We start from the raw sequence: 25,409 nt of genomic DNA, 5'->3' as shown, positions 1-25,409 counted from the left end.
GTCAAAATAATTAGATGTTTGTATGCGCATGCATACAAGGGGTTACTGAGTGGTTGAGGCCAGTAAAATGTTTTATTTCCTGTGCCCAGGTTATGGATAAATATGGGGAGTTCTATGGCCGGGACAGAATCAGTGAGCTCCTTGGTATGGACAAAGCCGCCCTAGATTTCAGCGATGCCCGGGAAAAGAAGAAGCCAAAGAAAGACAGCTCCCTGTCAGCCGTGTGAGTATTACCTCTTCCCAATGGCTCTAGACCCAAAGGAGAAGAAATTAATACAATTCTGAACTTGATAATGCCTCGACTTCCTTTCCCTCAGAGTCTGGGGGAATAGAGATGAGGGAAACAGAGAATGTACCTAAGGGTCTACTTCTATGCTTCTGGGTATTTTTGGGTGTGGAATGATTGGATTTTTTCCTATTATTTTGGAAGGTGACTTTTTTATTATTTACATAAAGCAAAAATTATGTAAATAAAGATGTATGTTCTTAACTTAATTTGCCTTTTCTATCCCTAAATGCCATTTAAGTCAAACATATACAAAAGCACAATATTTGACTACCTTTTCTGATGCTGTCTGAAAAGAGGTTAAACTTTCTTAGGTTTTGGAAGAGGGCACTATGGAGCCCTTTTATTAGGAAAGTTCAAAGTTCATATTCTTTTATTATAATTCTTGAGTTTTGTTTAAATAGCAAAGACTTCACAAGCCAGAAGTACTATGCTGTCATGCTGTTACTCAGGAATTTAACTTTAAAATGAGGTGTTCCTGGAGCGCCTGGGTGGCTCAGTCGGTTAAGTGTCTGACTTTGGCTCAGGTCATGATCTCATGGTTCATGGGGTTGAGCCCCGTGTTGGGTTCTGGGCTGACAGCTCAGAGCCTGGAGCCTGCTTCAGATTCTGTGTCTGCCTCTCTCTCTCTCTCTGCCCCTCCCATGCTCATGCTCTGTCTCTCTCTCTCAAAAATAAATAAACATTAAAAAAATTTTTTTTAAATGAGGTGTTCCTGATATAGTGCTTTAATGGAATAATAGGTTATAATATAGCTAGAAAGATGTGAATCAGTTGAATTGAATTTGCCTCAGGTTGAATTTCACACACACACACACACATATATACATATACTGCAAATATATATTTCATCAACTGTAATTCTGGATTAAGTGTAAAGCATACATGTTTTAAAAAATATAATTTCTCATTGTAGCCACTTAACGATTTTAGAAGAAACATAACAGTTACTTTCCCTTAAGAACATGTCCACTTTTCTTGTAAATTTATGGTCTCAGTCAGTTAGGGATGTGACTACTTTCGAAATATAGATACTTGAGGCTCTGTAGGGTGGTATTATTTTGTGTCAGATAAATATTTTAGCTAGCATTAAAAAAACATGTTGGCTGACCTCATTGGTAATATAGTTTTTTATCTATCTGAAAACTTACTGGAGCTACATGGTTTTTAAAAATAATGTGAACTCAGTTTAAAAGTAGTTAGTTCTATGGACAAATACATGACAGAAACTGTGGATTTAGATCCAAAATACCACCTGGGTACTTTAAGAAAACCCATGTGGTACATAATGAATATATCACTGTATAGAAGATGAAACACCTTGCCAGTGCTTAGGAATTAAGACCTTTATGTTAGAATATCATATAAAAACAAGGACCATAGAGCAGTGCTGAGCTTTCTACTAATATTTTCAGATCTCTGACAAACAGTGTAGAATCAAATTGTTTTACTGAATTATGCTCTTTCCATGGTAATATTTATGATCCTAAAGAAAAAAGTCTGAAAAAAATAGAAGGAAAGTTTAGACTATTTTATAAACAAAAAGGTGTTTTATTTTTACTGTGACCAGAAAGTTTTGTTTTTTTTAATTTTTTTTTCAATGTTTATTTTTGAGAGAGAGAAAGAGTATGATGGGGGAGGGGCAGAGAGAGAGAGACATAGAATCCAAAGCAGGCTCCAGGCTCTGAGCTCAACTCACAAGCCTGATGTGGGGCTCAACTCACGAACGGTGAGATCATGGCCTGAGCCAAAGTTGGACACTCGACCGACTAAGCCACCCAGGTGCCCCTGAACAAATAGTTTTAAATTAGTGGAATTTTCCACTTTTTTACATAGGAAATGTTTGCGAATTTGACCCCTAGCAAAGTGCCAAGAAATTAATATGGCATTAATACCTTTAAATATGAAGGGGCACCTGGGTGGCTCAGTCATTTGAGTATTCGGCTCAAGTCATGATCCCAGAGTTGTGGGATTGAGCCCCTCATTGGACTCCATGCTGAGTGTGGAGCCAGCTTAAGATTTTCTCTCTCTCTCTCTCAGAAAAAAAATTAAAATAAAAAATAAATATGGATAATAAAATTAGAATAAATTTCTAGTAAATAATGTCCATAACTAGGAAAAAGAATTACATATATTGTTCCTTTATTTAAAACATTTACAAAGATCAAATTTTAAAACATTATCTGCTTTGCATATTATCTTAATGTGAATGTTTGGGTACAAGGATGATTCATCTATTTGTGCATGTTTTATTTGTCAATCAGATATGTAGGGCTTGTCAAACAAACAGGTGGCCAGATTACCTCCTGGGGATAGAATGGCTGCCAGGACCCACAAAACCTGCATCTTTTTCATTTGTGTCTTTATGGGAAAAGAGAAGGGATTTGTATCTCAAAACCATCTAGCAAAACTCTTCAGCTTCTGGCTTATAGTCTGCCCCTGAACCAAGCCCTGTGGCCAGGTGAATGGGTGCCCAGTTGGCCTAGATCAGCTTTGGCCCATCCCTAGGGGTTGGGTCAGCTCCACCCAAACAGGAGTACTGTCGTGATTGGTGAGAAAAGAGTGTCCTACAACACCAAAAGGGTATGCTGCTTCACGATGTTGACAGCAAACTTGTTACCCTAATGTTTGATAGGAATGAAAAATAATAACCATTTTTTAAATAAAGTAAGAAACTGCCATGGGGCATTCAGTCATCCTGATAGAAACACTTAGTTTTAGATTGCTTTCATGGGAAATAATCATGCTCTCATGCAAATTACCCCATTATTTATTTTTTCTCTGTCTTTGGGTTTTTAAATTTAAGATAAAATAGTGTTGGGGTGCCTGGATGGCTCAGTCGGTTGAGCATTTGACTCTTGATTTTGGTTCAGGTCATGATCTTACAGTTTTGCGAGTTTGAGCCCCAAAAAGGACTCTGTGTTGACAGCATGGAGCCTGCTTGAGATTCTCCCTCTCTCTCTGCCCCTCCTTTCCACACACTCTGTCTCTCTCAAAATAAATAAATATACTTTAAAAAACAAAAAGAAAAAAAAATAGCCTTGTATTGAAACCCATTTTAAATATTCACATAACTTTAAAAAATGATCTCTAGTAATAGAATTGATTCTAGCTCAAAGATAACTTTGTTTCTTTAAGATAAAGACTCCTAGGCTAAGGTAAATTAAAACATAACCTTTTGGGGGAGAAGTCTCTAAGAAGTCCATTTTCATTAGCGATTACTGATCCTACCACTTGAAATTTAAGATTGGCCTTCCTAAAAAAAATGACTAAAGACATAACGTGTAAAACAGTAAATATAGAGAAGCCCTTTTGAAACGAATACTCCTATTTTATAGCCTATCATATCAATTACCTAGAATATTAGATAGGCTAACAAAGTTATAATTTTAGCACATCAATCAGTGGGCAGCTCTAAAAAAATTAAAGTTAGAAAGTATGTTTTACTATGTATGTATTTAATCTACAAAGATCAGGAATATTTATGCTAAGATTTACTCATCCAGCACATTTATTGAGAGATATTCCATGTATGATACAATGTGCTTGGTGTTAGGGAGTTTGCAGACTAGGGAGAAAGGCATAAATGTACGTAGATACCTGCACACCCGCAACTACAAAACAAATGGGAAATTGTAGTAAGTCTACAAAGTAATTTGGGAACCAAGGGGAAAAGGTGAATGCCTTCTTGGGTAGAGATTTTTTTTTTTTAAAAACAAGAGGAAACACAAACAAGATGAAAGAGCCCTTTCACTGGCAAATTTAGTTGTAAAGTGAATGTGGATGTTTATGCAAGTTTTTATTAGCCTAAGTAAAAATTATTCTGTCAGAATGCAATTACAAATGTATAATGAAAGCGAGGAAACTTGGGATGCACACATGTTGGTTAATGTAGTAGCATAGTTTCCAGAAATCATTCTCACATAACAAGTGGCTTTACCTTATATTTAATGCAGGAAAAGAAAGTGCTAATCTTAAATAATAGAAGTTGCATCTTTGTTTTGTTTTCCAAGATCCCACTAAAAAAGCATTACAGAATTCTGGAACACATCATCCAGATGTTCCAGATTCCCTTGACACTTTGGATGGAACTAATTTCCTGAGATGGTTGCCAGTTTCATCCCACAGAAAGAATGCCAGCAGGCTCTTGCAAGCCTCCGAGTCTTTGTTTCACATGCATATCCACAAATCCTTCTTTGTCTTTCCAGACTGAACTCTATTGATGTGAAGTATCAGATGTGGAAACTAGGAGTCGTCTTCACGGACAACGTAAGCCCACTTCATTACCACAAAGTACAGTGCGCTATGATTAGACAAGTCTGTTGGGATCCGGCAGGCAGTCAGTCAGTGATTTAAGGAAGTCAGTCAGACAGCAATTGATTTAATACAGACCATTATCTGAGAATGACCCAAGGAAATAGGTGATTAATTAGCCCCCATCTCTCAATCCATTTCTTTCAATAGCTGAAAGATTAACATGAAAATATATTTATGCAAGAAAAAGAAACTGAGATGCAAATTCACATGTATTTTCATTTAGGTTTTAGTTGGGTAATGAGTTCAAAGTTTCCTAGATGTTAAAACGGAAGTTGTAAATAAAGTTTTAAAACATTAATTGTGATAAATGTAAGTTTCCACCAAATTAAGTGCATTAAATTATTGTGGTTTTTGTTCTTGATTGATCCTTCTTTTCTCAAAGAGCCTAATAGCCCAAGTCTGTATCCAAATATAATGAAAAAAATTCACCTGGTACTAAAAGCCACCGACTGTCAGGTCGGACGATCACGTTGTACTACCCTGGCTTGCTCAATAGTTTGACATTTTTGACTCTTAGAATTTTCAGTTTAAAAAATCATTATTATCAATTGTTTTCATGCTCCCATGTGCTCTCTATGGGAAGTTGCTAGGGACAGTCATGAAACGCTGCTGAATGGATCAACTACAAATGTTTGTCTCCTCCTGCTGGTTCAGAATCCTCCTACCATCCTCACACACCTCCTGCGAAGGGGCACTTACAAGCAAATCCAAAGGCTTAGTCCTAGACCCTCCTCTGGTTTTGTCTCCCTGGCATATCTCAGTCTCAAAATCACACTCTAATTAGCAGTGACTTTTACAGTGAGTGGTAATTCTGTTCTCCTAAAGACATGCGACACCCCCCCAAATTCTCCTGTCTCTATCCCCACCCCTATCGTACCCAGTCATGGGCCCGGAATACTGGGTCTTTTAGAGAACTCTCCAAAGATCTCAAAAACAAGTCTTGTAAGTATCTTTTAGAATTGTCAACTGTTAATGCCTTCAGCAAATTTCTCTTCTAATAATGGAAGCAGCTCCCTCAAATTAAAAGGAAACCACCTCATCTCTAGCACTGATGTTTTCTGTTCAGGTAGCCCGGCCATCTTGGCTTTTGCTAGTTAAGGTCAATCCTCCTTGACCTCCTTATATGCCACAGTACTTGTGTCATGCAAGATATGTATCTTGCTCTAGTTTTCTTGCCTCCAGAGCATTTGGGCGTAGACAGACTTCTTCAGACTTGTTTCTGTTATATTATTCTGATACATTATCCATCCACCTGTAGTTTCATGGCTGTTTGGCCAGCTACTTCTCAACATGTCTTCAGTCCTCAATAGTGTGGTTTCTGTCTGAAACACAGCTAGGCTTACCAGATGAAGTACAGATGAGTTCAAGCCCCGCGTTGGGCTCTGTGCTGACAGCTCAGGGCCTGGAGCCTGCTTCAGATGCTGTGTGTCTCTCTCTCTCTCTGCCCCTCCTCTGCTTCTGCTCTCTCAAAACTAACTAAATAAAAAACATTATAAAAAATTTTTAATTACAGATAACTAAATATTTACATATATTTACATTTTTATATAGGTATGTATACATACCTATACATAAATATAGGTAGTTTTATATCTATAATATAACAATGTACAGTATACATACTTATATATTTATATGTGAGTATATCCCAAATGTTGCATGGAACATAATCTAAAAATTATTTATTCTTTACCTAACGTTTATCTGTAACTGGGCAGCCTGTTTTTATTTGCGAAATCCGGCTAAGGACGGCACCTGTGTCGTCTATACATGTATCCTTGGCTCCCCTGATCACCTATATTAGTCTCCTGACTCATCTTCTGTCCACACACTTGTCCTTTCTCCTCAGCCTTTTCATTTCTTAATAGCCTGCTGGGTGTGTCCATTCAAATGTCCTGTGACAAATGCATCTTCTCTCCTCACTCTTCCCTGCTAAACGCAGTCCCCCTGTCCACCGTTTCCTCTTTCTGTTAGTGTTTTTGTTCTTCTTGCTACCTATGTCCAGATGACCAGCTTGGACTCCTTTTCCTTCTCCTTCTAATATATGCATTCAATTATGTGCCCAATTGGATCCTTTTCCTGCCCTCTGTCATTCTCTGGCCAGTTCCGCTGATAGTCGTGCCTCTTATAACCTCCCCCGTGGGGTTGGCCAGTAGTGTCCTAACGCAATAGCTCTGCCACTTACATCTTCAAGAAAGTAGCTTGACCGGAGTGAGCTCACTTTCCTCATCTGTCAATTTGGGGCTAAGATTGCCTACTTATCAAGAGTCTGGCTAGAATAAAGACAGAGACTGTATGTGCAAATATACAAGACGGTATTTTCATAAAATGCTGCTTTTCACATACCATTATTCCGTATGATGCTCCAGGGGCTCTCCCGTGCCGGTGGGATGTGCCCATATCCCTTAACTTGGCTTGAAGGCCTTCCAACCCCGCCATACATTTCCAGCCTCATCTTCTGAAACAGAAGCCCACTCTCAAACCAAGCTGTCACTCCTCAGCACATTCTGCGTAGTCTTATCTCGGTGTCTATTTTCAAGTACTGCTTTCTTCCACCCGATGTCTAACCTCAGCCCTGAACTGCCCATAAAGATGATTTATACCACCTCAGCCCCCTTTGTCTTGTGTTCTCTGTTAAAGCTTAAGATATATTCTAGTCAAAATGAAGGTTTCCTCCCTTTCCCAAAATGGGTAGCTCTTGACTCCAATGGCAAAACACTTATGCCCAAGGACCCTAATCCAGAAAGCAAGCATGATCTCAGTATCTTTTATTCTACTTTTTTTATTCTCCTCCCCTCAAAAAGTATATACACTTATACATCTAACCTCTGTAAAGCAAATCTCTTACATTGATTATAAACAAGATTCCTACAGATAGTACCAATTGTATTATTAGGTTTATTATAGCCTTCAGTGACATTAAGTAGTATTTGCATTTTCTCCTAGACTTGTTTTGGCTCACATAAAGTGAGATGCTTGGTTAATAAAATACCGCACGTAATTTCTTACAACTAGTAGGTCTCCACAAACACTGATTTAGAGAGTGAGTAAATAAAAAACGAAAGAGGGAAGGACAGTTGGTTGGTTCTTTGATTGAGTGTAGAGCAGGGCTCTCAAGGGGGGAGATTTTGTCCTCCAGGTGACTTTTGGCAATGTCTAGAGACATCTTTGGTGGTCACGGCTGGCATCTGGTGAGTGGAGATCAGGGTCACTGCTGGTCATCCTACGGTGCATCAGACAGCCTCCAAAACAGAGAATTATCCAGTCTAAACTCTCAGTAGTGCCAAGGTGAAAACACCTTGCTATCGAGTATTAGGTCAGTAAAATTCTCTCTATAGAAAGATACATAAGAACAGCCTATCTGATATAAAGGAGAGAAAGACATTGAACCTCTGAGGACAAGCTAAATAACAATAAAATACATAAACCAATATAACTGATTCGAATTAAATAGACAAAGAAGGTAAAGTAAATGAAGTGATTATAATGGAATGAAATCAGAGTAGCTTTGGACAACAGTCACTCCTTCTGGTTTCTGATATGCTTCCCTCTCGTTTGTCTTCTCAGTCTTTCCTCTACCTGGCCTGGTATATGACTATGTCCGTTCTGGGACACTATAACAACTTTTTTTTTGCTGCTCATCTTCTTGACATTGCTATGGGATTCAAGACACTGAGAACCATCTTGTCATCGGTAACTCACAATGGCAAGCAGGTAAAAGTTGATTTTTTTTTGACTCCCTACAAAAAACAAAAACAACCCACCAAATACACCAATAAAAATAAAACCCAACCTCCAATGGCAACATATAGTTTTAAAGATTTTTGTGAATGGACGATATGCACTTTTTTTATTTTTTAATTTTTTTTACAAACCATGAGGAATATTGGTTCAAGAGTCCCCTACACCTACATTCAAGTGTTGGCTTGACCGATACACTGTGTGACCTTGGATAACTGATTTAACATTTTTAAATCTCAATTCATTGTGTAAAATATATACAATAAAAGTACCTACCTTTTAGAGTTTCTGAGAAAATAAAATAAGAACATAAACGTGGAGGTGTTAGCACAGGCCCCGGCACATACAAAACACTGCAGAAAATAGTTAAATTTTTCCTAATATGATATTTACTCCATTTGATACCAGAGGGAACTGAAATGTGTTTCAGAATCCTGATGCACTAGTTACAATAGTAATAAAACACAAGATGCCGCGTTCTTAATTTGGTGTGATATTTAAAAATTGGATATCGTGTGGTCTTTTATAATGTTTCATACTTGACAAGGTCCTACTCCAAGGACTTACATACTGGCCTAGTTCCAGATGATCAATTTATGTTTTAATGGAGCCCAGTTGTAATGTGAAAACTTTAATTATTCATAAACTCATTATAGAAGCATATATTTATTGATTTATTCTCTATCACCTGTCTACTGGGAGTAACACATTCTATATTCGTTATTTGGTTTAACAGAGTCATTCTTTTCCAGAATTTTATAATTCAGCATATTTTTAAATCCATGTCCCCCCAAACACGTGAACTATGTCCATAGTTAAGTTCATATGAACAGTTATCATGATTTTTAGTTTCCTAAATTTCAACACATTGTTGTTCTATATGTGACTCTAATTTTTGAATGTGACTATGACATCAGCAAAAAGTGTTTATTCATTCATAGTATTGAGCCCCTGACATATTTAAAGAACTGGAGATTCTGAATCTCTTGTGTATTTTCACACAAAAGGTTTGGCTTGCTTTCAATTCACTTCTAAAATTTTGCGAGGATTATTCCTTCTTTTTGAGATATCAATTTTTGACTTACAGAAATATAGAGAGCTTAATAGTCCTCATAATAAGATGTGCAGAAATTTATAGTGGCATTGTACTTCGTTTACAGAAGTGAATTAAGCCCTCTATTCAGATAACGTATTTTCTCCAGATAATTGTAAAATTATTATTTTTTTTTTTTAATTATTTTTTTTTTTCAACGTTTATTTATTTTTGGGACAGAGAGAGACAGAGCATGAACGGGGGAGGGGCAGAGAGAGAGGGAGACACAGAATCGGAAACAGGCTCCAGGCTCTGAGCCATCAGCCCAGAGCCTGATGCGGGGCTCGAACTCACGGACCGCGAGATCGTGACCTGGCTGAAGTCGGACGCTTAACCCGACTGCGCCACCCAGGCGCCCCTGTAAAATTATTTTTGAAGGACTTAATATATGCTGCCACAGTCAAGAACATAGGGATTCATTGTAATTAGAGAAGTAGACACAAAAAATAATGCATTTTAGTGTGTTTAGATTTTCTGTGATATAACCAGAAATATATTTTCACCAACTTGGTGAAATTCTTATTTTCAGCACATACATATTATGATCAATTTGGATGTGAAAGTCAATCAGAGTTTATTCATATTCCAGCTGTAGTATGCATTCATTAACCAATTAAGTAGCCAACTTTTGCATAAAACAGTCTGACCACTTGATAAAATAAAGAGCATATGGAAATAAATTTCCCCACAGAGGAGGGTAAGAAAGGTACGGTGTGAGGTATGGATCCCATTACTTTCTAGTCAATAAATCCAGGTATGTGCTCATAGAATTCTCCCCTCCCACACTGATGTTGAACATGCCAGTCATATATGCCTTGCATTTCTAATGCATGTTCTGTGTCACATTGCTTTCCAGCTTGTATTAACTGTTGGCTTGTTAGCTGTTGTTGTATACCTATATACTGTTGTGGCATTCAACTTTTTCCGAAAATTCTACAATAAAAGTGAAGATGGTGACACACCGGATATGAAATGTGATGATATGCTAACGGTAAGTTCATACACTTTGATCTCATATGAGTGAAAAATTCTCCTGCTTCTTCAGTATGAGTGGTTGTGTAGTTACTCTTTAACCTTGCAGAATAGAAAATAGCATACCCAGTAACAAGTTGTGTGGCTCTTTAAAGAATCAACAGTTTTCATTCTTTTGCAGAATGTAAAGGACCGTTTCTGCCATTTTTTTTGGTACATCTGCTGTACCAGCCTGATAATCAGTAGATTTTTTGCATAAAGGACTTAGAGCTGGAAGGATTAATATAAACGCTTTAGCTGAATTGGTTCATAGATTCCAGGACAGCAGTTAAAATTATTTCCTTGGAGAGTATTTTGAACCCTTAGTTATCTGTTTACTTTCATGATATTAACTGACATCACCGAAGTCCAAAAATAGATCTTTTACTAGAACTCTTAGGTTTTGCTTAAATATTCAGTACTTTAGCTTAAATTACCTTTTCGGTCTTGGTTTTAAAATCAATGGATGTTCAAGCTTTCATATTGCTCTACCCCTGTTCCTTAACCTGCCCGTCTAATATTGGCGAATCAGAAGTTATTACAGGTGAGATCTTAGATTGAAAATATGTACCTCTAGCTGAAAGGAGATGAATTCTTCATTGAGCACCAAATCAAAATACCTACATAGCTGGGGTTAGTGGTGTAAGAGACCAACAAAGTGACAGTAAAATTACTCTAGAAAAAATAAACATCCCAAAAGAGTAATGAGAGGGAACTACTAATGTTATAAAAACTAATACTTAAGGCAGGTTTTGTACTAGAGAATGATACATGTGTGGGACAGAATAGAGAGTCTAGAAATACATGCAGATACACTTGGAAATTAAAAGTATGATAAAACATGGCTTTTGAAATCATGAAATGAAAAAGAATTCAGTAAATGGTATTGGTACCATGGATATGCTTTTGGGGAAATTTTGATAAAAATTGATACCAACCTAGTTCTTTACATCAAAATAAATTCTGAATGGGACACATATTTTAATGCAAAAAGAAAAGAATAAAAATTATAACAGAATTTGACTTTTGAAATAATAAACAATTTTTTAAATTTTACTTTTCTTTAAAAAAAATTTTTAATGCTTATTTATTTTTGAGACAGAGAGACAGAGCACAAGCAGGGGAGGGGCAGAGAGAGAGGGAGACACAGAATCCGAAGCAAGCTCCAGGCTCTGAGCTGTCAGCACAGATCCTGATGTGAGATGAATCATGGGAGATCATGACCTGAGCCAAAGTCGGACACTTAACTGACTGAGCCACCCAGGCGTCCTTGAAATAATAATTTTTAAATGGGGAAAGGTCTTTCTAAGTGTGTCATAAAACCTAAGATGCATGGGGTCCTAAACAATTACTTTAAAAAGGAACAACACTAAGCGAGGTCTTAAAGACAAATGAAAAACTAGGAAAATATTAACATAGGGCCAGTGTCCTTAATTTACTAAGTACTTATCACTAGGAAGTAAACCAATAGGAAAAGGAACAATCAGCTCGTGGTAAAATTCAGTCAGCTTACAAATTGACAAAGATTAAAGAAATGCAAATCAAAGCAATCAACTGCCACTTCTTAACTATTAGGTTTGCAGAATATTAAAGTTTGTTAATACCCACAGTTGAATCGATGGAAAAACTGGCACTTTCATGAACACTTGTAGGGAATTCAAATTAAGACAATGATTTTACAGAAATTTTGCAATATCTATCACATTTTTCATTGTACTTACCCTTTGACTTGTCAGTTCCACTGATTGTATTGATTTAAATGTTTGTTTACAAATATGCTCCTGTGGGTTTAAGGATACTTGCTACTATCACAAATTGGAAATAATCTAAATTATATCAATAGAGTCCCGATGAAACCAACTATGGCAAATCCATATCATGGAAAAGTAGGTTGTTTAAAAATAAGACCAATCTGCACGTGCTGATATAGAAAGACATACAGATTGCATTTCAGTGGGGAAGGGGGGGCAAGATCTTGAACAGTGTTATGATAAGATCCTGATTGTGTGCACACATACACATGCTAGAATGTACATATTAGATACACTAGAATATGTACACGGTGTTTCTGGAAGAATACATGGGACACTGTTAACAAGGGTTCCTACAGGGAGTAGGACTACAGATTAGGGAGAGAAGAAACTTAGTAAGGGATTCATCACTGGTAGTGACGTCCCCCAGAGTCACTAAACATGTGACACTTCACCGCCAGTAAGGATCCTTCATCTCCTCTTGTGAGAGGTGCCTTTAATACCCACCTGGCCTCTCTACCCGGTGACTTCAAGACTTGGGGTAGCAGCTGGCTAGAGGCAGGGAGGGGAGCAGACAGCTGGAGGAGTCAACAAGGCACAAAAGGGAGTCAGTCATTACTAACAGCAGACAGTTGTGACTCCAGGGAGATTCATTTCTCTTCCAGAAGCACCCCCTCCCCCATGGTTCTAAATCTCAAAGTCCACCTTGGTTGAGTCAGAAAGTTTAGAGAGGTGATTCACTGCCAGAGGGTGTGGTGCCCGCTGAATCGCTGAAGATTGCTGGAAAGTTAGGATGACTTCACGTAGTGCTCTTGAGTTGGCATTGGGATTGGCGGGGCCTCACTTGCCCCCCTCCTACCACAATAAGACCCCTGAAACATCCAGGTGTCTCCTTCTAATGTCATGAGTCATATTTGACCCTATTCAATTATCCTGATAGTATCCTTGGATGACTACATTTCGAACATCACTCTTGGTATGAGTTTCCATTGCTTTTGTAAATTTTCCCAACGAACTTATGAGAGGAATCCAGGCATGGTTTGAACAACAAGTGAGTTAGGAAGACAACAAACTGCCTTTACCTGGTTGGCATGACCCAGTTGCATGGGATGTGTAGCGAAGAGGTAGAGAAGTTTGCCTCACTTTAGGGTGAGGAAATAAGGCTTCTTGATGTTTCGACCATGGCCTCAGGACTGAGCTAGAGCCTGGATTTTGTCCAGTTTAAGGGATTTCTGCCCCTACCAGTGAGACTACGTACAACCAGGTCTGTTCTGGGTGTTTCTATCTCTACACATAACGGTAAGCTTTGTACCTTGCCTTTGGGTGGGGTGAGGTTTGGGGCATCATGAGGATGTACCTTAGATGTGTCTTCTTGCAAAAGAGAAAACAATTCCAAGCCACAAACAACATCTCGGCTCCCATACTGCTGCCGGGCGGATCAGGCACACAGGAGTCTGTGTAGCTTTGCACATGCTCGTATCCAGCTGATTGTTCTTAAAAACGATCACATCAGAGGCCACATCACCTAGATTTACCTTACAATAGTTGGTCTCAAAACCCCTTTTAATTTGCCTCTTATTAATACTTGTGCAGCAAGGTTTGAACAAGCCAACAACATTTAAAATGTAACTGCTCATTTGTAGTAGTGCTCGTTAAAAGTCAAGGCTTAGCAAAACCCAGCAGCTAGCAAGACAGAAGTATGGCGTAGGAAGTGGTCACGCTTAATATCTTGCGTGTATCTCTCAAAAGAGAATCTTTTGTTTACATCCGTCTCTAACAATTAGTGTTCACAGGGTGAAGTCGAGGATTGTTTGCTTGAGATGGGTTTTCTTCACTCATGCCCTGTTTTCTCGGCAACATCCGAGTTTCCAGTGCCTTCATTGCTTCTGGTAGTTTCCTGGCATATGTAGGAACATTTTAGGTTTTCACAGCGATGTGGTTCACCTGCCAGTGTTTCATGCCTAACAGCAGGTGGCGCTGTAGCTACAGTTTTACAGACTGATGCTTCATGCCTGCCTGCCCACCTACCACCTGCCTCCTTCCTTCCTCCCTCCCTCCCCTTCCTTCCTTCCTTCTTCCCTCCCTCCCTCCTCCCCTCCCTTCCTCCCTCCCTTTTCTTTCTTCCTTCCTACACTTTCCTTCCTTTCCTTTCCTTTCTTTACTTATTTATTTAGGATCATGGTGTTTTAAGCCTGAGAATCTAATTAAACCATCAGTATCCTGAGAGAATTTGAACCTCTTCTCCAAGAATGTACAAGGAGAAAGTGCAAAATGATCCAAAGTTCCAAAGCCCCAGGCAAAAAGATGATTGTAGCTAACTAGCCAGGGAGACTGACTTGGCCTATATAGAGACATTCATCTCAAAAGGGGCGGTCCTTTCACCAAGACTCACCAGGGCATCCCTTTATGAACCGCAGCTCAATGAGGCCACCCTCATATCCCAAGTCAGAAACTGCAGGGAAGACCTGTTGTGTTTTTTGGAAAAAACTTACCAGGTGGTTGAGAGAATGAGTTACTCCTAGGGAAGTACAATCCCCAGCTCAGGGTATTGTTCTAAATTACTTATTTTACCCTACCCTCCCAACAAGTAATCTCTGCCAGTCTCTGTCTCTTTCTCTTTCCACTTTTATTTCTCCCCCTATTTGGGGGGGGGGGTCAGGATAAAGATCTCGTAAAGATCTTCACTACTCCGCCAGAAACTGTCCCTCCTCAGTATTTCCTAAAGCTGTCATAGTGATTAACTCTGGAATGAATCCACTCGGGAGATGAGTGGGTAGGGGAGAAACCATAGAATATTAAATTTGGAGAATAACTGACTGCATATTCCCAGTGTTGGTAGCACCAGGCACCTTCCTTCCTCATGACTCAGATTCTCTGAACAAAGTGTATCAGTTTGTGTCCCAGAATTACTGCTTTCCATTCTCCAACTCTGATGTTCAGGTTTAAGCTGCTCCTGTGAAAAGGAAGGTGAATGAGAGATTTTCCATTTTCAGGAGAGAATGATCATCTGACAACTAAAAGCCTGACAGCCCTACGTAGGTGGATGTTCACCACCCTACCGCATATTCTAGCCACCCACCTGCTGTATCTGGGGATAACCAGGTAGTGTAGATTAAGGTTGGGAAAATCAGTATCAAAATCCCACAGGTGAACCTGGAATTTTATACTTTTAAAATCTGGTATCTTACTAAGCCTAAACAATCAAATGCATAAGACTGCCTATCTTTTCAGCATGGCCAGAGTCTATTATTGAAATATGGTGGGAGGCCTTTTGTCAGCATCAGAGCTTTCACAGAATGAAGGTGAGCAGAGAGACATGGATGTTGCTAGATGGCTGACAGGAGACTTGAGAAGTAGGAGACATTTGCTTTGGTAATTTAGCCTCATTCCATGGTCCTATCTTCAACTGTGCATGTCTGGAAACTAAACATCCTCTTGAGGACAGACATTAACCAGGCTCCTAAGAGTCACATGTATGAGTCAGAACACCAACATCCCACTCATTAAGAGTTCATGCCGCAGGAGAACGCATTCTCTTCCCTAGAGAAAAACTCTATGGGCACCTGGGTGGCTCTGTCAGTTAAGCGTCCAACTTCTGCTCAGGTCATGATCTTGCGATCTGTGAGTTTGAGCCCCGCGTCGGCCTCTGTGCTGACAGCTCAGAGCCTGGAGCCTGCTTCACAGTCGGCGTCTCCCTCTTTCTCTGTCCCTCCCCCGCTCACACTCAGTCTCTCTCAAAAATAAATGAACATTACAAAAATGACTTTTCTGGCCTATCTGTGAGAGAGACCCCTTACCTGAGCCCCAGACGGTTCTTGGTTGGGCAGTGACAGAGCCGCCCTCTGATCCTCTTCGTTCACTGTGTGCCAGACTGACAAACCTCCTTCCTGGGTGACCCAGTCGTTATTCGGTTCTGATCATTAGATTCCAGGCATCTGCTCCAGGACACTTTCTGTGTGCTGCATCTATCACTATATTAGCTGTTGAACTATGAGCATTTTGGGGTCAACTTGCTGCCTGTCCTTTGTGCTCTTTGGGGTCATCTGAGAATTTGAGGTTCATGGGCTGAGACAGTGAAGTCTCCATGAGAACACTGATCAGTCATGACTTTTCACTCTTCATTCACCGCCCCCCCTCCGCCCCAGTGATGTATAAGTTCCTCTCATGTGCTGGACATTATTTTAGGCCCTGGTAATAGAGCAGTAACCAAAGTCATTCTTCTTGTAATGAAGCCAGTTCAGTGCAGTGAGACAGATCACGAAGCATCAAAATTAGGTAAGTGGTAGGTACAGGTTTGGAATTCAGGAAAGAGACCCAAGGTGTAAACAGAAAAAAATTGTACGTCATTGGCACAGAGATGGTACTTAACTGTGAAAGTGGGGACATTCCTCTAGGAAGAACTGGCCAAAGAGGCTGAGAAAGGATGGCCAGAAATGTAGAAGATGACCAGGGGATTGTGGTGTCTCCCCAAGTGAAGACACTGTATCAAAGCCTTTGCCCCTTTCGTTAAGGCAGATGGTGGGTAAATGTGTTTTGTACTCATGGATGACATCAGTTGGGTAAGTCGGAGTGTCTGGAACAGTCTAAGAAGGCCTCATGGAGGAAGGCTTGTTACCTGAGGGTGAAAAGGAATGGGATAAGAAAGGGAAATAATTGTTTAAGATGGGAAGGAAATGCAAACCAAGAACTAGAATAGGGAGTTGTTTATCTGACAGGCGTGGATATAGTGCAGGGTGGTACTCGGGAGCAGTAGCCCATCAGTGGAGAGGGATGAAGTGTCCCTGAATCTGAGGCCCCGACCTGGAGAGTCGGCCCTTATCCTGAAAACAGATAAAACACTGACGCTTGAAGCCAGTGGCTCTCAACTGTTCTGATTTTGCCCTCCCGGGGACGCTTGGCAATGTCTGCAGATGTTTTTGGTTATCTACAATGAGGTGCTATTGGCATTGAGTGGGTAGAGGCCAGGGATCCTTCTAAAACATCCTACAATGCACGAGACAGATCCTATCCAAAGAATTATCCGGCCCTAAATGTCAACGGCAACTGAGGCTGAGAAACCCTGCCCTCTTCTGCAGTGGGCACTTGGAGCTCTCCTTCTAATTGGTTGCTTTAATGTTTCAGATTCTTAACAATGAGCTGTTATTTCCTCCTTGCTTCTCCCCTCTGTCTTCTTTCTTGTACACATTAGAGTAGAAACATTTCAGCATCGCATTCCATACATGACGGATGAGGGGATGGCATTATTGGGTCCGGTGTTTTCCTAGCTTAATTTCTGAGATTCCGTCTTATTAAATATTGAGGTTTTCCTTCCTCTCTCCTATGTCTGTTCTGATCAAAGAAAAAGAAAAAAAGAGCAGTGTGATTAAATATAGCTTTGTGGGCCTTAACGTGATCTTAATGGGATTACCTTATGCCAGATGCTAGTGAGGTATTTTTCATCCCCTGCAAAGTGTGACAGAAGGTGCGAGGCAGAGTGTCGTGTCGAGTTTTGTTCAAAGGACAGCAGAGTGTAAGAGCCACGTGTTTGCCTCATAATCACAAACACTGAAACAAAAAGAGGCAATGTAGAAGGCAGAGATGGTCAGTTTCCAGAGTGAGGATTAGCAACTACAGAGAGAGCCTCAACTTTGTTCAGTGTGCAGATGGACAGCGTCTCCAGGAAGTAACTGTGTCTGTCTTTTCCAGTGCTACATGTTCCACATGTACGTCGGGGTACGTGCCGGAGGGGGTATCGGCGATGAAATCGAAGACCCAGCAGGCGACGAATATGAGATCTATCGAATCATCTTTGACATCACCTTCTTCTTCTTCGTGATTGTCATTCTCTTGGCCATAATTCAAGGTGAGCATCCTCCTTACTGGAGTTCAAGAGGATCTAGAATTTGAGCCATTTATTGTTCAAGTTAACACTTAAGGGCAGGTCAGAATGTCAAGTGCTATCCGTAAAAAGGCAACGAGAACTTTTCTGTTCAGTGTTTCTCCATTAGAAATCTATAGGGGGGAATCAAAGGGGGCCCTAGTAAAGGGGAAGACGGATACAGATTTCTTTGGACTCTTTTCCCATTACCTAATGGAAAGAGCACTTTCTTCACTGTGACTTTCTGCCCTGCCACTTATTAACTTTATAATGTTGGGTGGGTGAGCCATTTAACTCCTTTTGAGGGGCGCCTGGGTGGCTCAGTCGGTTAAGCGGCCGACGTCGGCTCAGGTCATGATCTCGTGGTCCGTGAGTTCGAGCCCCGCGTCGGGCTCTGTGCTGACAGCTCAGAGCCTGGAGCTGCTTCAGATTCTATGTCTCCCTCTCTCTGCCCCTCCTTTCCTCGCACTCTGTCGCTCTCAAAAATAAACATTGGGGCGCCTGGGTGGCTCAGTCGGTTGGGCGTCCGACTTCGGCTCAGGTCATGATCTCGCGGTCTGTAAGTTCGAGCCCCGCGTCGGGCTCTGTGCTGACAGCTCAGAGCCTGGAGCCTGTTTCGGATTCTGTGTCTCCCTCTCTCTCTGACCCTCCCCCATTCATGCTCTGTCTCTTTCTGTCTCAAAAATAAAACATTAAAAAAATTTTTTTAAATAAACATTAAAAAATTTTTAATTTTTTTTTTTTAAAAAAGAAGTGATGTACATAGGAGTACTCAGCACAGTATCTGATGCCTCATAAAGAACCCTAAGGCTATCATTGTTGAGTACCTTCTATGTGCCTGGCACATGTTATTAACTCATTTTACCTTCATACACCCGTGAAAATAGTGTTGTTATTTACATTTGAAGAAACTGAGCCATAATACGTCTAAGTAACTTGGCCAAAGTGCACAGTCAAGAAGGGTCAGGGCTGCAATCCAAACCCAGGTTTCTGGACCCAAAGCCCTCAGTTGAAACCAGAGAGCCATCAGGGTGCCTGGGTGGCATGGTCGGCTGAGTGTCCAACCCTTGGTTTTGGCTCAGGTCATGGTCTCATGGTTTCCTGAGTTTGAGCTCTATTGGGCTCTGGGCTGACAGCACAGAGCCTGCTTGGGATATTCTCTCTGTCTCTCTGTCTCTCTCTGCTCCTCCCCCACTAATGCTGTCTCTGTCTCTCTCAAAAATAAATAAGTTAAACTTAAAAAAAAAAAAAAAAAAACACCAGAGAGCCATATTAACGTACCAGTTCTTCCCTTTACCCTAAGGAAACTTGGAATGTGGTGTTCTTCTCCCTCAGAAAAATCACTCTTGTTACCTTTTTCTGCTCATACGTTTATCCTGGCTTGAATTAAATGTCTATAAATGTGTTATTATCCTCTAAGCTCTGCAGGCACAAAACGGTACTTTTTGTTTCCAGTAAAGTACATGAACAAGTCGACAAGATTCATAATCCATCCTTTTGTCTTTACTGAGTGTAACAATAACATATTTTATAAGAGAGCAAACTCATAAAACACTCGGAAAAAGATGTGCAGCCAGTAAGTCACAGGAGGAAAACGAGCTGAGAGGAAACAACGCGGTGCAGTTAGCTCCTGGCTGACACACTTAATAACAGGCCGGCAAGTTTACTTGTGAGGAACGCGTAACGAGAATGAGTGGAGACAGATTCCTCAGTTCATATGGTCACGTTTGATTTCCAAATCGGTACTTGAAAATGTTATCAGTAGACTTTCCTGCGCTTTGCCACCAGAAATCTCTACTGCTCTTTCTTGGAACAACGTGGCGGCTAACATACCAGGTGCATGTGCCGCGGTAACGAGCGGTTTTTCCTGCCCTGTCACTTCGTTTTGAAACCCCCTTCTCAGGGACGGTGTAAGCACAGTACCCGCTGTGCTTCTGCCCCCCAAGAGATAACGCTGCTGCCCTAGGAGGAGTATCAAGTGTGTGCCCACTCACGACTTCTCCCAACCTGGCTGTACGTTTTCTCTTTCCTTGGGAGGACTAGCCACGGGGCTGTGAGCCTCATTATTATTCTCTGGTTGATAAAGATTCGAGTGTGTTTTTCTTTAACACCAGGTTTAATTATTGATGCTTTTGGAGAGCTAAGAGACCAACAGGAGCAAGTCAAAGAAGACATGGAGGTGAGTCTTGCCGCGTCTGACTCAGCTGTGTTGTTGTTGTTGTGGGCACTCATTTTTCCTACTGTCTTTATCAAAGATTCACGGCCGTGGGAGAAAGTAGGAAAAGGGCATGAGCAATGTGTGACTTCCTCGGCCCGTTTTCCATCCGCGCCACGCGTATCGTGTGGTAGGCGGGAAACATGGCGGACGCCGGGGGCGTGCAAACAGTAATGTCTCCTGCTCCCTGAGGAGAACCACCCATTCAGAATGATGGATTCACTGACAAATAAGTAAACAGGAAATTGCAGAGCGGTGTGTTGAACCCTTTATAATAACTCATTGGAGAGATGTATAGTGTAACGTACAGCCTGTGGAAAATCAGAAACAGGTTTTAAGTAAGGTGATGGGGTCTGGCAGTGCATTAGCAACTACCAAGATCAGGGGCAGGGAAGTGGGCTGGGAGCATGTTTTAGGCAGGAGATGATGAGGCTCTTGCGAAAGACGTCCACCGAAGATGTGGGAACCAGATGGATTAAAGCGGTACTTAGGAGCTGGCATGACAAGCAGCGGGTGATTGTCCAGATGCAGAGGTGAGGTGTTTGGAGCAAGCGGGGACGCTACCCAGGTTTCCAGAGTCACAGCGACAAGTAACACAGAGGAGGGGCAGGTTCGTGGGTGAAGCTGCGAAGCATGAGCCCATTTAGTCAAGACATCAAATGGTATAAAGACCTGTTGCCTTTCTGAATGTGGCCTTCCTGCTGTCCACAGTTGTTGATCAATAAGGCAGAGGGAATTGAATAAATTATCGTAATCATCTTGAGTCCAGGCCCTAGAATCTAAGGCATCATAAATATGCCTCCGATGGCATTAAACAGTTGCTAATTTGCAAGCAGGATGAGCATCTGGAGCCACACGAGGGCAATAACTATCACATTTGCTTGAGTTGATACATGTGAAATTCTCATAATGAAACGGGAGGCCTGCTTCTCTTTAGCTTTTGTGTGCTGGTCCTGCACACCACGGACCTAAGCAGGTGCTGCTCTGAGAGATCTGGTTAGAACGAGCAAGGGGCACAAAGAGCAGGCACCTCATTCCTGGAGTAGAAAGTTCTGATGATGAATGTTCATTGGTTAATTCTGCACCCGTGGCGGACCCTCTCTCAGTCATTGATCGAACACCCCACAGCTTGATATTTGATTTGGCTCTCTCCAGATGGGAGTAATCTGGACCTTTCCCCCCTCCCCTGGGTCATCAGACTTTGTTCCAGTAGGTACCAAGCTGGTGGTTTCAGCTGAGGGCACATTGAGTCCCGTCTACATAACTTGAGTTAATGTCATGAACAAGACTGATGGCTAAGTCTGGGCACTCTCACTTAAGCTGGAGGAAATAAGGAAAAGACAGTGCTTTTCAGCCATCGTGATCCTGTACGCTTCTTCCTACATGTGAACTTGTTGCTGGTACCTATGTCATTTAAACCTCCAGCCAGATATAGTTGTGGCAACAGTTAAATTAGCGTTCATGTGTTGGCACAGCCTTCTGTCGTGATCTTCTACAAACATCGAGTAAGCATAGCAGCTGCCCCCTAAGTGGCAAGTTGTGTGTTCGTTTTGCTTTCTGAAATCTGACACGTAAATATTTCCCTTTGTCTTCTAGACCAAATGTTTCATCTGTGGGATAGGCAACGATTACTTCGACACAGTGCCACATGGCTTTGAAACCCACACTTTACAGGAACACAACCTGGCCAATTACCTGTGAGTGTGCCTGACTCAGACTCTCCAGCCCCTCCTTATACCCGCCAGTGAGTGCCCCCCTGTTAGCAAGCTTGAGAAGCAGAAGAGACATAGATTCCTTTCTTTATACTGTTGAACTCAGGCTTCGTCTATCTCTTTGATAGAAAGACCCACAGCTAGCGGTCCCCTTGTCCTCAGGAGGTATGTGTATCTGGTATGCGGTGTGGTATCAGACGGGTATGTGATAAGAAAAGAACTTGCAGCCCTTCATGTGAATGATACCTTCTAGAACACGAAATGGAAAGGTGGAAAATGATAAGTGAAATACATCCTCAGCCTCTCAGAGAGCCTTGGCCGTGTTTCCCATTTCAAGAAGGCAGACTCCAGATGCCTCCTAGGGACTCGGGAATCTCCATCTTCATTTTCTGAGGACGTACAGATCTCTTTAGGCCCAATTATCCTCTTTAGGCACTGTGTTCTAACATGATTCAAAGTTGCATTTTTTTTAATACATAGAAATCTGGCTGTTGCTGTAGGACTAGCCCAAGCTGCAGTTTGCTAAAAAATTATTCTTGGTTTCTAACCCAATTTTGCTGTCAAACAGAAGAGAGGCAGAGTAGCACTGTAGCAAAAAGAAAAGAAAAAAGCAGGCTTCGGCATTCACAACCGTGGGACATTAGGCAAGTTATTTAAACTTTTTAATCCCTGCTTTTCTAAATGGGGATTGTGATTCCTGCCCCATGAGTGGCTAAGTGCGATCTGACACGAAACCTGATGTACAGCAGCTCCCGAGAGGTATAACTTGATCTGCGCACGCCCACATTGTAGCTACTTTGAAAACGTACTTTTTAAAAATGGTTAAGCTTTTGGTTCCCGTGGCGTCTTTTGCCTTGCAGTTTTGATACGTTTCTCCGCTCTGCCAACAGTGTGCAGTTAGCCCGTAGCCAGATCAGAAGTATCTGTGAACGCTGACATTTCCATACAACCCATTTCTGATTCGTCTCTCTGTATCTGTAGGTTTTTTCTGATGTATCTCATCAACAAAGATGAAACAGAGCACACAGGACAGGTAGGTAAACAGCGACCATACACTGTCTTCTGAAATAAGTGACAGAGAATATGGACATGGTGAGGAAAATGTGTACATTAAACCTGAAGAGTTGGGATTACTTTCAGATATAGTATCTTAACAAAAAATTCCTGTTATCCCAGACGAGCGTGCAAAGATTGCCTTTGTCGAGAAAGTAAAATCGTAAGTTCACATAAAAAATGTAAGCTTTTAATTACCTGAAAACGCAGGGCTTTGTGTTCTGATAAGTATAATGTCCTTGATTGCTTAATCAGATAGCAGATGGTTTCAGATGAGTTCCAGCCCACAATATTAGGATCAATTAAAAATAATTGTGTATGAAATATCTACGGTTCTCCTTAAGTATTTGAAATTCTCCCTCCACAAATATTCACCTCCGATTGTTAGCAGTTTGAATTTGAAGGATACAATTAATATTTCCTTAAGAGAACCCATAAAATCATATGCCACAAATAGTGTTTTTAATCATTGTATTATGGTCCAGATGAAGATGGATTATTAATAGAAATATGAGGTCTGGTATAGCTAGGCACTCTCTAGATGAATTTGGGCTTTTCGAATCAGGTAATTATGTGTACTTACACAGTTACATGGGTATGTGATATATATATATGCAACAAATGTGTGTTTTTATCTTGTATTTTGTGGTAATGCACAGATCCTGGGGAAAGACATGTGTTAATACATTTCCTTTACGTTGACAGGAATCTTATGTCTGGAAGATGTATCAAGAAAGGTGCTGGGAATTCTTCCCAGCAGGGGATTGTTTCCGGAAACAGTATGAAGACCAGCTAAATTAAACTCAGACTCTGGTCACCTCTGAAAACCAAAACATACACATTCACTCTTTGTCTGTTTCGGTCTCTGTCTCTCTCTGACTCTTTCTCTCTGCTCTCTTGGAGACATCCTGCTGAATTTGTGAATTGCCAGCATTATATGCTTTCTGGGAGCAGTGAACTCTGTTTCTGAAGACCCGACTGTGCTTTTCCCCCCCACCTTGTGTATTTTCTTTGAGAATAAAGACTGAAGAATATTCTAAATTCATACACAGACAACATAGGAACTCTGGAAAGGACACCATTTCGGACACTCTCAGTCATAACGCAAATGGACTGATTTCCTTCTGAGACTCCTGGAAGTCCCCTTGAGCTATGGGACAGTCACAGAGACACGTGACAGCCACACTCATCCGGCCCCTTTATTTCACCATCCTGAGAGGAACTCTCTAATGGTCACAGAGCACTGTAGCACTTAAGAGATTGCCGTGGACACCACTTACGAAGGGAAATAGTGCCTTACTATATGTGGGTTGAGCTATGCAGAAGATGTGTGCATGAAAAAAAACATCTTTATTTTCTTCATGTCGATCTTTTTTTTCTCAGATTGATTTTGTGGTTTTTTTTTTTTCCTTTATTATTTTCTCTGGTGGGGGAGGGTAAGAAAAGCAGTTTGCGTGCACCTTTTAAAAAAAAAAAAAAGACGGGTGGCCTGTCTCAGGACGAGAGGAGGCTCTTCTCATTCACTAAATTCACATTTACCCTCCCCATGTGATCGTGCTCTTATTTTGGTAATGCTCTGGTGCAACACTGCGACTTTATGAAATCTTTGTATGAAAACACAAAGACTGCAAAAAAAAAATACACTTTCAAAAGAAATAATTCATTGCATGTTTATTATGCAAGTTTAAAAGAACAAAGAAAACCTCCAGAAGCAAGTTGATGAACGTGAGAGACCTTTCATGATAATTCTACTCATAGTAATAAAGTGTCGTGGGCTTAATTGTATATTTGGAGCCAGTGTCATCCACCAACAATGTGATACGTTATGAACTTGACAGTAGTTTTGGGTTTTTCTCTTTCTTTTGGCCACCTGTGATCAGTTGCTGATTAAGGACTTCTCGTCCGGCCATTTTTTTAATATCAAAGCTGAAGCAATATCCATTCAGGGAGTTCATCAGATGCATCAAAAAACCACGGGTGATAATTACCAGTCACTCCATTTTGAGTCCTTTTAAATGTAATGCTTATCTTTACAAATAAAAAGACAGATTCAGAATGGAAGCAAGATCATTTTGCAAACATTGGAGCTCTTTTATTACAAGTCTGCTTGTTAATTTTAGAATTGGAAAACTGCTCTGATTAAACTATTTAACTAACTTTCTCACTCTCTTCTTTCTCCATTTCATGTATAGTTGGGAGGCATTATAAAACCTTGAGCTGTTAACTTGAGAGGGGTCTGGGGCAATGCAAACCCTGCCCTATGGCCTTTAATGCCTTCAGATTTCCTTGTGGCCCAGCAAGCTTGCTGCCTTTATGATGACGGAAACTCAGAGTCAGCAGGCAGTTTGAACCACCTAGCCTCACCCCTGCCCT

At 40.9% G+C, this 25,409-nt stretch overlaps 1 protein-coding gene across 4 annotated transcripts in view; it reads left to right on the top strand.

Annotated features, from left to right (window-relative positions):
• RYR2 (ryanodine receptor 2) overlaps window positions 1-25,193 on the top strand; it is a 760,386-nt gene extending 735,193 nt beyond the window's left edge. For all 4 annotated transcript variants that reach the window (XM_086679587.1, XM_086679586.1, XM_086679585.1 and 1 more), the window contains 9 exons: window positions 90-223; window positions 4,495-4,555; window positions 8,171-8,317; window positions 10,294-10,428; window positions 17,885-18,041; window positions 20,171-20,235; window positions 21,868-21,968; window positions 22,965-23,016; window positions 23,742-25,193. In XM_086679587.1, coding sequence (XP_086535713.1) covers window positions 90-223; window positions 4,495-4,555; window positions 8,171-8,317; window positions 10,294-10,428; window positions 17,885-18,041; window positions 20,171-20,235; window positions 21,868-21,968; window positions 22,965-23,016; window positions 23,742-23,837 — 948 coding nt within the window. In that variant the 3' untranslated portion in view covers window positions 23,838-25,193. The remainder of the gene's footprint in view (window positions 1-89; window positions 224-4,494; window positions 4,556-8,170; window positions 8,318-10,293; window positions 10,429-17,884; window positions 18,042-20,170; window positions 20,236-21,867; window positions 21,969-22,964; window positions 23,017-23,741) is intronic.
• The last annotated feature ends 216 nt before the right edge of the window (window positions 25,194-25,409 follow it).

Source organism: Puma concolor, chromosome D2 (assembly GCF_028749965.1).
Source record: "Puma concolor isolate L17-30 chromosome D2, mPumCon1.1.hap2, whole genome shotgun sequence".
Classification (NCBI taxonomy): Eukaryota; Metazoa; Chordata; class Mammalia; order Carnivora; family Felidae; genus Puma; species Puma concolor.
The sequence above is the reverse complement of the archived record's forward strand: the minus strand, read 5'-3'. Positions and strand labels throughout refer to the sequence as shown.